Source organism: Rhinolophus hipposideros (assembly GCF_964194185.1).
Source record: "Rhinolophus hipposideros genome assembly, chromosome: 13".
Lineage (NCBI taxonomy): Eukaryota > Metazoa > Chordata > Mammalia > Chiroptera > Rhinolophidae > Rhinolophus > Rhinolophus hipposideros.
The window spans coordinates 23,082,701-23,097,838 of record NC_138059.1 but is presented as its reverse complement, the minus strand read 5'-3'; the positions used below and the strand labels follow the sequence as shown (position 1 = coordinate 23,097,838).

At 34.0% G+C, this 15,138-nt stretch overlaps 1 protein-coding gene across 1 annotated transcript; it reads right to left on the bottom strand.

Moving 5' to 3' along the window:
* Positions 1–7,948: 7,948 nt before the first annotated feature.
* On the bottom strand, positions 7,949–8,290 carry LOC308506430 (translationally-controlled tumor protein-like; the record flags this gene model as incomplete). Its single annotated transcript, XM_081069922.1, has 1 exon — positions 7,949–8,290. One exon carries the CDS (start codon positions 8,288–8,290, stop codon positions 7,949–7,951), a length of 342 nt encoding a protein of 113 aa, XP_080926048.1.
* Positions 8,291–15,138: the final 6,848 nt, after the last annotated feature.

The window sequence follows — 15,138 nt, the reverse complement described above, 5'->3', positions numbered from 1 at the left end:
ACATAGTCTCCTTGAAAATCTATGATAACAATAGTATTAACTAAAATTTGTTGTACTTCTACTACATTCCAACCAGTATGCTAGGTGTGTCACATAAACTATATGAAATACTCACAATCATTTTACTAAGTAGATAATATTATTGACATTCTAAAATTGTAGAAAACGGAGGTCTAGATAACTTGAATGCCATGTGCAGAATAACTCATGTAGCAATTTGTGGATGCGTGATTAAGACCCAGGTGCGTCTGGTTGTAGAAACTCTGTTCTTTTTACTTCTCTAGAATTTCTCATTTATCATTAAATTTTTAATGTTGTATTGTTTGGTCAGATCTCATTTCTCTATGGGAGCTGGATGAGTGGAAAACATAAATGTCTGAGATTAATTTAGTACAGCTGCTATATAATTTACATAGTTAGAGCAAAAATAATTCCAGTAGCTATAACACATGCCTGTGGATGAATAAATTATTATGTTAAGGATATTTATTGACTATCTGGCAAAGGAATAATACTGACTACTAAAGAGTTCTAAATGATCTTCCACTTGCTTCATTTTCTCTCTTATTTCAAGTATCTGAGAATTGTGAGGGAACATCCTTATTGATGTGAATAGAAAATTTGCTATAGTAACATTTGAGCACATTATAAAGGCAACATCCTAACTAACCTTTATCTTTATTGTCGTGTCCCCTGCGAGGAGGGTTATGGGGAGTGAGGAGGGCAGCCCAGGGTTAAGAAAAGACAGTAGCCATGAATAGAGTGAAGTGGGGCCAAGGGAAGTGCAGCCTCAAGGACTGAGCACTCCTAATCTGGCCAACACATTAGCCTTTATTAGTTAGGTGGGGAGGTAAAGGAGATAAAGCTTGTCAATCTCAAGATCTGTGAATCCTATACATTATAATACGAGACTGGTTTAAGCCAATCACACTTGCAGGCAGGCAGCTGAACCATAAATCTCAGGATTTCTGTACTTCCCCAAGGGACAAAATCTTTATACGTATGAATAGATGGAGAGCACACCATTGAATCTCTTCCCTTACAGGTTTTGGGAAGGAGTGCAGCCACAGAGGCAGAGGCTTTTCTTAGCCTGGAGAAGGTGGGGGGCTGTGCCCACCTCTATGAACCCCATGGGTTCACCTGTTGGTCCCCACTGGACTGTGCCTGGCTTGAGTTGTCCCCCCTGTCCTGTGGGGAATCTTACTCGTCATTACCGGCCATATTTTTGGGGCCAAACAGGGAGACATAAGGTGTAGGCACAAAGGTGAAGCAAAGTCCCTGAAAGGATCCGACTCACAGACTCCGCTTTCTTTCGGGGCTGGTACAAGGAGACAGACAGGTAGGCTGCTGCATGGCGACACTTTATGAGAGCAATATAATTTATATATTTTATAAGTTATAAGAGTTATGTGTCATTCATGTCTTCAAGGTGTTTGATTACATTATGACGTGAGAAGAGTTTGACTTTGAAATTATAGTTTCTTACAAACAATTTCTATTTTTTGGGAAAATAAGAAATGATGACTTCATTTCTAGTTTAGGATTAGAAAGTGGGACTAACTATGACATTAATGCAGTTTTATATGCCCTAAGAATTAGCACGTGAATAGAATTTTTCTTTTTCAATTTTCCCACTTGAATTTACTAAACATTGCCTTTTCCCACTTTTCAACAGTATCATAAAGAAGTCAAATGGAGAATTGAATTTTAAGCTTTATAATTCAAGAAAAACAAATGAATTTTGCCTGTTATCTACATATTTAAAAAAAAATCTGTCCTTCATTGCATTTTAATTGTGTATAGTGGACAGGCTATAGTTAAATACAAAAAAAATTAGTTGATCTTTTGTAAATCTACCTCTTTCCAGAGAATTTCACAGATTATATTCTAATGAATGCTTGTTCATCAGGACTGTATCATCTAAACACACAAGCTTATGTAGACCTAATAGTGAGCAGTTGGCTTCTTGTCTCCCAAAAATGAAAGGACAATTTCTCCTGTCTCTGGGCCATGAGTTATCATCTGCCTTCTGCATAGAGTACCCTGATCATTCTACCTCACTTTTCAGATTTATCCTTCAGATTTATCATCTTGAGTACAAACTTTTTAGGCAGCAATACCATTCAACTGTACTCTTCACCCATGCTACACTCATACATTACTTGCTATCTTTAACATTCATTTCGTACCTGTATGCTTTTAAGTATTGGAAATATCAGATTGTAGAGATATTAGACCAAAGACTCAAAATCAGTTGGGAGAGACTTGTCGGAGCTGTACTAGAAGAATCGTTTTCATTAGTGAGATCTGTACACTGTTGCTTCCATTCTAGTGCAGGTGCAAGATTTAAACTCAGATTCCCTTTGTTAATGTAAATCAGGTTGAATAATCTTAAGTCCAAGTGTCTTGTTCTTGATTCCTTCTGAAGAAATTTCTGGTTGGGACTAGATCCTAACTCTGACTGTTTATTCTAATTTTCTGAGGGATCGGGCCGTTTACCAATCTCATTTTTCAGGGTAGGACACAGATCCAATAAGCCCGAGTTGGATCTTTTTGCTACAGGAATTGCACTCCTAAATGATGCTTCTGCCTATATTACTGGATGTTTAACTTCCATCTGATCTCGTGGATGGTGAAGCTAGCCCAGATTAGAATAAACTTCAATCGGTGGCTTAGACTGTTCTTTTTTCACTGAAAGTTTCCAGGCCTCATGTTTTTTTATTTGGTCCATCACTCTCATTTTCAGTCAGGTTCTTTCTCTTCTCCATTTATGTTAAGCAGGAAAGAATTCAGGGAGATAAGCTGGCAAGAGCAACAACAGGCCGTTTCATGGCATCATTGCTTGGATTAGGGACATGAAACCCTGGGCATTGTATTTGCCAAATAAAGGTAACTTACTGACCCTAGGATGAGAATGGGAACCAGTCAGAATACCTAAATAGAATACAGACAGTAGATATCAAGCAGAAACCTATCTACAGGGGTGCCTCAGTCAAGGGATTCAGCATAAGCAGGAACAACTCCACACTGGCAATACTTTATATGACCAATGGTCAACATAGGGCACACACTGATTTTCCTGTCAGCTGAATAGAAGAGAGAACTGAAATAATATTTCAGGGACTCCGAGGGACATTTAGGTATCATGATGCTGAATGTTATATACCTATATGTGAAGATGATCATTTTTGATTACTCACTCTCTCTGATTACCATTGGTAAGAGGTTCACTATTGCTTATTCATCTTGCATAAATGAAACTTTGTAACTTTTGAACAACTCCCCACTTCCCCTGCCCCAGCCTCTGGCAACCTATTGTATTCTTTGCTTCTATGAGTTTGACTATTTTAGATGTCTTATATAAACAGAATCATGCAATATTTGTCCTGTAACTAGCTTATTTCACTTAGCAATAATGTCCTCCAAGTTCATCCATGTTGTCCAAATGCAAGGATTTCCTTCTTTCTTATTGCTGAATAATATTCCACTGTATGTATATACCCCATTTCCTTTATTCATTCATTTGTCAATACACATTTGTGTTCCTTCTATATCTTGGCTATTGTTAATAATGCTACAATCAACATTGGAGAACAGATATTTCTTCAAGATCCTAATTTTAATTCTTTTGGATACATACCCAGAAGTGGGATGGCTGGGTTATATGGTAGTCCTATTTTTAATTTTGTAAGGAACCTCCATACTGTTTTCAATAGTTGTTGCATCATTTTACATTCTCACCAATCTTGTATAAGGTGCAATTTCTACACATCCTCACCAACAATTTTTACCTTTTTTTTCCCTTGGTAATAGCTATTTTAACTGGTCTGAGGTGGTATCTCATTCTGATTTTTATTTGCATTTTCTTGATGATTAGTAATTTTGAGCACTTTTTCGAACAGCTGTTGGCGATTAGTATGTCTTCTTTGGAGAAATATCTGTTCAAGCCATTTACCCATTTTCAGTTGGATTATTTGTTTTGTTGTTGTTGAGTTGTAGGAATTAGGTAAAAATATGGTATTGTGCACTTCAAAATTTATTAGAAAGGTAGATCTCATGTTAAATGTTCTTACCACACACACAAAAAAACAAAAACAAAAAATACCTCAAAACAACAAGGGACACAAGAAAGCATTGGAACATGTTGAATATGTCTATTTTCTTGATTGCAATGACGGTATAACAGGCGTTTGCGTAAGCCCACGTTTATCAAACTATACACATTAAATATGTGAGGTTATTTGTACATCAATTATAACTCAATAAAGCTGTTAAAATGAATAAGGTTAATTACTAAAGGACATTAAGATTAAATGAGCTTTGAAAATAAATCCAGTTAAACCTCATTAACTTAGAGTACACCAATTTGGAATGTTAGAAAATTTTGTTCAAAAATGTGGTGTTTCTTAATTTTTTTGTTTTAAGGATAAGTGATTAGTTCAGGATAATAACTGTGTGAATATGTTAAATAGTCTTCCTTACAACTACATTTAAAATGTTTCATTCATAATTATTTCTTCTCTTCTTCATTCATAGCAATCGCCAATTAGTAACAACAATGATAACTAACAAACTTTACTGGATTGAATAATGTTTCCCCAAAACTTCTAACTGGAACCTCAGAATGTAACTATTTATGGAAATAGGCCCTTGTATATGTAATTAAGATGAGATTAAGTTAAGATAAAATGATATTGGAGAAGGGTGGACCCTTAATCTAATATGACCGATATCTTTGTATGAAGAGGAAAAGAGCCACAGAAACACAGGGAGAATGCCATGCTCTCATGGAGGAATTGATTGAAGCAATGAATCTACAAGGCAAGGAATACTAAAGATTGCTAGCAATACCAGAAGCTAAGAGAAAGGTATGAAACAGATTCTTTTCTAGAGATTCATAGAAACAGAGAGTGGAATGGTCGTTGCAAGGGGCTCAGGATGGGGATGAGTGCAAACTTTCAGTTCCAAGATTTGAAAAAGTTCTGCAGATTTAATGTACAGTATCATGATTATAGATAACAATACTGTATTTTGTACTTGAAAGTTGCTAAGAGAATAGATCTTACATGTTATTACCACAAAAGATAATGATGTCAGTTGATGGAGGTGTTGGAATGTTACTGTGATAATCATTTTGCAATATCGAAGTGTATCAAAGCAACACACTGCACACCTTACAAGTACTCAATGTTATATATCAATTATATCTTAATGCAAGAATAAAAACAAACAAAGATGGACAAAATGGCATCTCAGACCCTAATTAGTTCATTGTTGTTTATGGAAGACACCAATTTATCAATAGGTAAGGATAATAGTGTATGGTAAGGGCTAGCAAAGAGATAAGTACAGGCTTTTATAAAGGCCAAAGAAGGAGATTCTTATTCATCCTTGCATGTGAGCAAAGGCTTAAAATGATATTTCAAATTAATATTAAAGAATAATCAGTTGCTAGAAATAAAGGTGGACAGGAGAACAAGAAAGTAATTCAAATAGAATAAATAACATGCCCAGGGTCATAAGGACTCATTTTGATGATTGAATAACATTTTATTATGACCACAGCCCACAGTAGAAGAATAGAATGATGGAATGAGATTAAAGCATTATCAAGGTACAGATCAGAGGAGGTCTTGTGTGACATACGAAAGAGTTAGAACTTTACCCCAAGAGTCCTGGGGAGATGGTTAAGCATTTTAAGAATGAAATGTCCTGCTCAGATTTGTCACTTAAATGAATTACCCTGGATGCAGGGTAGGTATTGGATTTGAGACAGGCTAGACAGAAAGCAGAAAAAATAGTTAAGAGACTGTTATAATAATTCATACTAGAGAAGACAGTAGCTTTAATTGAAATATTAGCAGCAACAGGGATGAAGAGAGGTGGCTGTATTCACCTTATGTTGAGAAAACAGAATATTGAGAGTTTTATCATTGATTTAATTTGTGGAGGGTAGAGGTAGGTGAGAAAGGAGTCAGGCAAGCTCCTGGTTTCTGGTTTAAATATTAAGGATGTCATTAAGTTAAAGATTATATGAGGAAGAAGTTGTGACATGGTTAATTGTGATGACTTCTAACAGAAATATTATGCAGCTATTAAAAATAATGTTTATGAAAACTACATACTAATAAGAAATTTATGTTACTAATTTAAAATAATTAGGATGTAAAATTTTACATACACAGTGATTATGGCTAAGTAATATATGCAAATAAAAATAATACAGGGAAATAAAAAATACTAAAAGTGATTATATTAGAGCATATGGATTTTCATTTTTTGTGTCTATTTTATAATTGTTAAAATAATTAGATTATGTTGCTTTCATAATGAAAAATAGTCTAAGAATAAAGCATTTAAAAATAATTGATCAATCTAATATAGATCAAGGTAGTAATATAAATAACATTAAAATTAATAAGCCTAATTTTTAAATGTCTATTACATGAAATATAATTCCTATCACTTTTATTACATATTTTGATAAACTCAAGTTAATGACTTGTTGAGAATAGAAATGAAAAATCAGAGGCAAACCATGTCTTTAGGAAAGTTTTTCATTAATTATCTACACCAGCAACAACTGCCCAATGGCAATAACTAAGATAGATGAAGATAATTAGGGCCCACTCATCTTTCATTGGTTAAAGAATTAAAGGACCTTTTCCTCCCATGGGCTGAAAATAAATGATCTATCAAAGAGTTCTTATAATGTTTATCATAAATATCCTGAAAAAATTCTCCTGGCTAAATTGGGATCAAGTTAAAGTATTTTGGCTTACTTTTGTCTGCTCCTTCAAATTAAGATAAGTACCATTCCCTATGTATATACAACTGATCAAAACACTCTCCCTTATATGGTTACTTGAAATCCTATTAATCAGAAACAACTTTTTTCTTTTCTTTTAAATGTCCACACATTTATTTTAAGATTTGCAGACCCTAAAGGTCTGTCACACTTATCTCTACTCTTGCAATGACAGAGTCAGTCAATCCATAAATAAATGAACATGGCAGTGTCCCAACAAACCTGGACACAAAATTAGATTTCACGTTTCATATTCCATAAGCTATTTTGATTTTTCCCCATTTAAAAATGTAAACAGCACCTCAAAAATCATACAAAAAAGGTGGCAGGATGACCCAGTTTGCCAACCCCATTTCATGGAATTTGACAAAAGATTATTACTCAATTCCAGGAGATGTCTATGTTTCTCTAAAATATAGACCTAACTTGATATGTGATAAAGAAGCTCATACAATACTTTGCTTCCAACTGTATTCCTCTCTTTTTATTCTTTTGGTAATCTCTTCTAGAGTTAAGTACTCTATTTGCCGGGGATGAAATGTCTAAGGAATCCACTTCAAATATTGGCTCTGCTGTCTTTTTCTTTACTTCAACTCAGAATTAAGACTTTTGATCCTTGTTTTTTACATTCCAGTCCCAGAAGTAGTTTACACTGTAGAAGTTATCTGAACACAGCCTTATGCTTTATAGTAGTGGTCTGCAACCAGGCTCTAGCTTCTCTAGGAACATTACACAGGATGGATTTAAATATGTACTAAACTAAGAGACAGTCTCTCAAATGCGTTTAAATGAATTTCATTTTTAGACAACCTATGGGACATGGTTTTCTTAAAAACAGTGCTTCTGCTCCAAATAGATTAAGGTCAAAATAAATGAAGAGCTCAAGATAACATCAATCCCATTTGCCCTAGTCCTGGTGTGTAGATGAGAAGCAGCAGCCATTTAGAATAATAACAGATAATTGACCCAAATTGCCAAATTTGTTAACACTTTTTTCATTTCTGGACCATCCTTAAATAAAACCAGAAATGAGGGACACACCATACTTATGGTGGTCCAGCAGAGCAAACATGCTATCTGGATTCATGTTTTTACCAAGAAAAAATGTTTTAGTTTTTTTTTTTTTTTTTTTTTTTCTAATTAGCAAGGATGTGCTTGATTTGTTCTGTAGCCCCTTATTTGCTCTGGTCTTGGTTCTTCAAGTTTCCCTTTGATTGATTTCATGCAATCTTTGATGTACTTCATATAGGCTCCTTTTGTGAAGCTGGTTTCCTGCAAATGATGGTTCATGACAATAGCAACACCAGTGACTACAGTGCTCTGGGTTCCTTCACTCTGGGTGCCTTCAACAGAGGTATTTCCACCAATGAGAGAGTCATAAATGTTACCCTCTGTCCTACTGACCATCTTCCCCTCCATCTCCAGGCTCAGCCTGTTGGCAAGTGTCTCGGATCTTGTACACGTGGGAGAACATCTCATCATGGCTGATGAGGTCCCAGGAGAAGATCATGATGGTGACTGGAAGGAGATGATGGCCTAGTTGGCTTAGCAGGAGCCAGGAGTTAGGAGTGAGCAGGAGACAGCCTGAGCAGTGCTCAGTGGTGGGGGCAGGGGGGAGTGGGTGGAAAAGCCAAAAACATTTTCTTAAAGAGACTTAGTCTTTCACAAATCTACATTTTTGTAAATTCAGATTTTAACATATTCCTTTAAAGCAGACTACATGAAAATTACAATGCATTCAGATGATGTATTACTTGAGTGCTTTGTAAATGAATTAACAGCAGGATTTCTTTAAAAAAAAAAAAAAAAAACTCCGACCAGACTTTGTTTTATCCTAAATATACATATTTCCCTGGGACTTCCTAGGAAAAGACCAAGTATAGGAAGGGATTTTACTTGAAGTTGGCACACATTTTGTCTGATTCTGGACACACTTATGCTCCAGAAGTTTGAGAACTCAGGTTATAATAGCTAAAATGATAGTAGTAAATAACACTTAGAATTTTACCTCCACAAAAACTCTTGAGATGCTATTATCTTAATTTTAGAAACAGGTAAACAGAAGCCCAGAGAGGTTAAGTAAATCAACCCATATTACACAGCCAACAGAAACAGAATTTGAAGCCAGTAAGTAGAGCTTTAGGATCTGCATTCTCAACCACTATATGATTCTTCTTTTGTAAAAGTTATGTTTTCTTACTCAGGTTGACAAATTTTGCAGACACATATGACAATGTGTGATGAATCCAATTACTTTAATATATCAAACTGTTATGTTATCTTCAATATTGAATTATTTTGGGCAGAATGGTAAATGGTCAAAATTCACTAATTAGGTTTATTTTTGGTACACATCATATACAAGGCCTTAAGAAATTATCAAACAACTTAGGCTAGTATTTTTGTTTGTTTTTCACCTAAAATACAGATAAGTGGGTCAAACAATTTAGATTGGTTTGAATTTCAAAGTAGTTTTCTTCTTCACATTGTATATACGCACTCTTTACTACCTAAATTTATTCAAAGCTCTTATACATGAAATTGCACAATGCATTACACTCTCTTAATGTGTCTTGCTTGACACCTTAAAGTTTATTTTTCAAGAATTTAGACATCTTATTCATTATGTATTTATACAAAGAAAGTCTAATGATCCATTTTATGCATGGCATAATTTATCACTTTTCATATAGTATTTAGACCAGGATGCTATGTAGAGGATGATGACTGCTTTGCCCTGAGGGTATCTGCCTTACTTTTGAAAGATACAATTCTGCTAAAATTCTCAGTCTCCATCAATAGAAAAATAAGCAGGTTACACTTCATATAATAATTGCAGGTCATACTTTAATGTACTTTAAAGTTAAACTTTAAAAATACAGATTCAAAGAGTATTTGTATGTATATGATGTGTTATTTTTAATTGTTCCTTTTATGAAGAATTCAGTAAGGTCTATAGCCATGCTACGGGACATAAAAATAACAAATTGACAAAGATAATTTAATACGTTTTGATTATGTTGTTAGATAAGCCATTATTAGAAAACAATTTCAGCATTTATAAAAACTACATTGAATTTATCTGTAAGATTTATATGTCCGTTGTGTTGAGATAGAACGAATCTTTCATGTAAGAGAATAGATGTCCACCAGTAAGATGCGAATTGAGGAGCACTGAGAAGGCCAAATGCTTAAAAATGATCTCTTCCACCCTGTGCCTCAGTTCCTCAGAAATTACCGCTCCAGATTAATTTCTTTTGGCCACATATTATTCTTTCTTGTCAGCTATCATATGAAATAAAATCTTCAGCAAAGAATAGTATTATGATTTACTAACACTTTAGAATGGATTCATTTATTAGACAATATTTCTCCTGAAAAGAAGCACTGAGATTATTAATACAGAAAAGTGGTGAATATTGCATAGTGAGAGATGGTAGAAAAATACATAGGAAAGTGCAAAAAAGTAAAGAAGGTAGAGGAAGTATAATAAACTTGGAGTCCATTAATGTTTTGCCTGGTAATGACCCTTAGGGAAGAATATTATGGGTGGAGAGGGAGAACTTGTTATCCGACACAGGGATCCACACTGGTGTCTTTCCATATAGAAAACACTCAGAATTATGTTTTTTAACAGTTCCCCGGATTAATTTCTTTATTTTCTGTCCCAGTGAGAGATTTTCCTAGTAATCAGCAGGATATGAAAGAAAAAAAATGAGATTGGGTTTTAAAAGGTAAAATAATTAAAAATGATAATTATTTAAAAACTCATGTTCAAATAATAATGTCTACATAGATTTAAGTACACTATACTTAATAAAAATTATTTTGTCCCTCTCTACTAAATATGTCTGTGAAGGAAAAAAAAAAATTCTTAGAGGATTCAAAGATAAATGTTCACTGCAAAGAGTTGAAAGACTTTTTCATGTCACATCATTAATGTCTTAGTGGCAACTTTATCACCTTTCTTTCCTTGGAATTCTTATCATGGATGTGGCTGATATAGGGTTGCTCCTGATATCTGTTCTTCTCTTAGGAACAGAATCTCCCGTTTTTGACTGGGCTCATGGCTACTCATAATAAAAACTAGATTCACCAGTCACTCTTGAAACAAAGAATGGCTGTGTGATTAAGTGATGTCCAAGAAGGTACGAGCAGAAGCATACATAACTCCTTGTGCTTTCCCTATTCTCATGGACTGAATATTTACATGGTAGTTGTGAGTCATCTCAAACTATGAAAATAAGGACAAAATTCCATGGTGGAGCAAAACAATGGAAGATATTGGATTCTTGTCACCATGGAATCACCATACTAATGATGGACAACTTATACCCAAATAGACAAAATTCTATCTTTGAAGCCACTGTTCTTTTACCTCTCTACTAAGGTAGTTAAATCTATATCATAATTTATAGCTTTTAAGCTAAAGACATTGTGCTTTTGGTAATGAGCTAACTTCTTTATCTCATTCCTCAATCATCAATTATTCCTTTTCTAAAGTGAAAACAGGAACAATTGTATATGAATATGTATAATTTACTATGGAAATGGGTTTAAGTTGCCTTTTAGCCAGGAGATTCAGAAAATGAAATTTACTTTTCTGTTACGATCATTCAACTTAAGTGACAAATACATGGAAACAGATGGTCTAGATACTAAAATACAAATTACAACCTTTAAATACAGACATTTTATAATCTTAATAAAAATGTTAGTGCTAATAGCAAAAATAAGAATCTGACATCCTAAATTTTATGGCTGCTGTAATGATAATGACTTATACCTGATTCTTACAAATAAAAATGTATTTTCTAAGCATCATAAAACTGCAAAATTTTTCAATTTATATATCTTCGCTATAAGATGTACTATTGACTCCTGGGCATAGCATACTTCCTTCATGATTCAATTCCTGCCTACTTGTCCAGTTTTTTCCTTAGGCATCCTCTTTGATGTTTTAAGTTTCAGAAATATTATACTATTTGAGTTTCTTAAAGGTGAAATGTTCTCATGTTTTCATGTAGTGCTCTTCAGTTAACACCAACTCCAGTGTCGTTCTCTCTGTGGTTTTCCCTGACTCCCATAGAAGGACTCAAGAACGTCTTTCTCCTGTGAAAAATAACATAAATAGAGCCACTTCAAAGTGGTGTCAGAGCTGCCATTCCAGAGGAACTGCCTTGCACATCTTACTCCTCAAACCTTTGGAATGTATAAACTTGTACTGGGCCGAAAGCAGCATTGTATTCCAAACAACTGTTTGCAAAGCTAAGGAGAAAGTAGACATTATGACTGGGAAGCTGAAAATTAAAGACATTCTTTAGAATTAGCATCACTATGTTAGCTTATTTGTACCTATAGAAATTCCTTCCTTAGTCTATTAACACTCATAGAAATTCCTTCCTTCTATTCATGCAGTTATTCTCCTCCCTTTTCTTATAAACATCTTTTGCCTTCACCTCCTAATAGCTGCACCATTTTTTCCTGATAAAGTGTTTCCAAATAGCTATTTCTTTGGATCTCAAATAAATGTTTGTTGCATCTTCCTTTGGCCTTTTATTTTTAGGTTAATACGCTCTTTCCACTTCATCTTCTACTTACCTCCATTGTAACTCTGATTAGTTTGTGTTGTGATTGTCCGTTTGTATACATCTGTCTCTAAAAAGTTTAAATTGTATGAAGATAAAGATTATACTTTTACATACATTTTCAGTATTTTAATCTTATATCAAAAAAGATTAATTTTCCTTAACTTTGGAAAGTTTATCCAACACTGCCTACATAATGCTTTCTTAATGCATCAAATGGTATGTGTTTTGTTAATAATGCCTATGAGGTATTTTATATTAAGTCTAATCACAGAGCATAAAGTGAAACAACAAATCTGTTATTTTATGAGTCCCTATTTTGTTAAATGAAAAAAATTAAGTTTTAACATAAAGCATTCATGTTGCTAGGTATCAATCTACAGCTTATGTTTCCTGGACCATTGGCTATTTTTCATTTTTTCAGTATCTTGGTTAAGAAATTCTTTCTGTTATTTGGCATAATTTTGTCGTACCACAATCCTAATGTATAAATTCTTTCAAACATATCTATCTCTATTTTATTTTCTTTAAGAAAATGATGGAACTTAAATAGTCAGCAGGCACATGATATCACTTGATTTTTAGTAATTCACAGGTTTAATGCCATTTAATTTCTATTCAGTATAAAACGTTTTTTTCTCTTCCAACGCTACTTCATGAAAAAAGAATGAGGTTTTTAGACTCCATCTTAAAAAGAGGGACTACTGTTGAAAACAAGTATACAGCTTTTTAAAAGAAGCTCAGTGATGAAAAGCAATCCTCCGTGGAAATTTCACTGTATTACCTGCCCCAGAACCCTAACATTTAGTCTTTCTCTACTGTGTTTTGCTTTTGGATTTGCCCCCAGCTCTGAATCCTCTTTTTCTCTCATGACTGCCAGTACCTATGACTCAATGGCTATGAAATAGTTATAAATAATGCTTAGATGTTGTTTTCTATGTGCCAGCTCTAAATCTAACACTTTAGTTATGTTAACTCATTTAATCCCAATGATTGTATTAGGAATATGGAATTATTGTCCCATTTTACAAATGAGAAAACTGTGACATAGAAAAATTATGTCTTTTCTGAGGAACATAGTTAAATAAGTTTTGGAGCTGAAATGAGATCGTGGAACTCTCTGCCCGTCATCACTATACTATTCTGCCTCTCTGAATGTGTGATGCATGCATGAGATGGGGCAAAAAAGATAACATCTTGATATACTTCTACAGATTCATAGTTGAATTCTGATTGGTTACATATAAGCTTTGGAAAAACGAAATAATTTATTGGAAATATATTGGAGTAGCTAAGAGAATTGAGGAAACAGCTAAAAACTGAATCTTAGGCCTCTTTTTAGACTATAATAGTAAGATTTCAGAGGCCTTTTTTTCTACTTCGAGAGTAGGTGATTTAGCTCCACTGACTACCAGGTCAATTTGCTTCTCCATTGAAGTTTAAATTCCCATGGAACTGTGGATCAACAAGTCCATATGGACACTAGGGTATAGGTGATGGCATCTTTAAATTATCAGGATGGTCTTAGAGAATAGGAAATCACTGTGACCTAGGCATCTACCTTACCTGTCTTGTAGTCTCCCAATATATATAATGCACATTTTTGTGGTTTATGTAATGTGTTGGAATTTTAACTGAAATAAAATAGCTTAGCTAAACCATATACACATTAAGACAAATTGCTTCTCTGTTTACTTACCTCTCCTTCATTTCACTTGCTTAGGTTTTTAAATCTGCTTCTAGTCATATATTTAAGATAAATTAGATCCACGTAATATTGACAAAAATCATTAGTTTTTACTGTTAACAATCAAATTAACTAAATTTCCAATTTCTATATGAGATACACACTGTGTGACATGTTTAAAATTACAACATAAATTAAATTAGGAAAACAAATTTATACTCTTTGCTTGATTTTTCTCAATGCTGTTGTCTGTCACCAAGGTTGGAAAGTACACTCATTAGATATTCAGGACGGGAAATAGTCCCATTTACAAAAGCAAGTTCAAAGGTAAAGTACTTTCTACTATACAGTACTCAGGAATTGTATGTATTTGCTAATGATTGTAAAGAGATGTACAGTAGATCATCTCCAGGGTTGAAGGTTTGCCCTCTCACATTGATGAAAAGCTATAGAGTCATGATAGTAATGTCACAAGTAATGGAAATCATTTCTAAATTTAGGGGAGGTCAAATGTGATTTGTAGTAAGTAAACTGCATTTGCTGAATCAAGCTTTTCAATCTAATTAGTTTAAAGGCTCTGGGTCTACCTTATGACCTTTGGAACAGTTATCCATTTGAAAAGTTTTTGCCCCCTAGACCTCTGTGAACTCTCTTCAGTATATGACAAATTTAATATTTAAAATCTTTCCAGACTCACTTATTTTTATTAAAGTTCCTGCAAAAAATGTAGCACCCAGTTTCGGAAGACTACAGATAACATGAGAAAATAACAGGATTTCAATGATATCAATATATTTGATAATTTATTATCTAATGAACAAAATAAAAACGAGATCATGGATCAGGCAATAGTGAAGAGGCTCAAAATCTTTGTTTCCAGGCTCCATGAGCTATGGAATTTCTGTCCTGCCAAATCTATTTTACCACACTTAGATGGCTAAGAACAAATGACATAGATAAGCTATCAGAGATGCCATTCACCTTTTTTTTCTCTCTCAGAATATAACCTATTCAAATATTTTGAACCAATGCACATCAGGATTCATCCTAGAAGA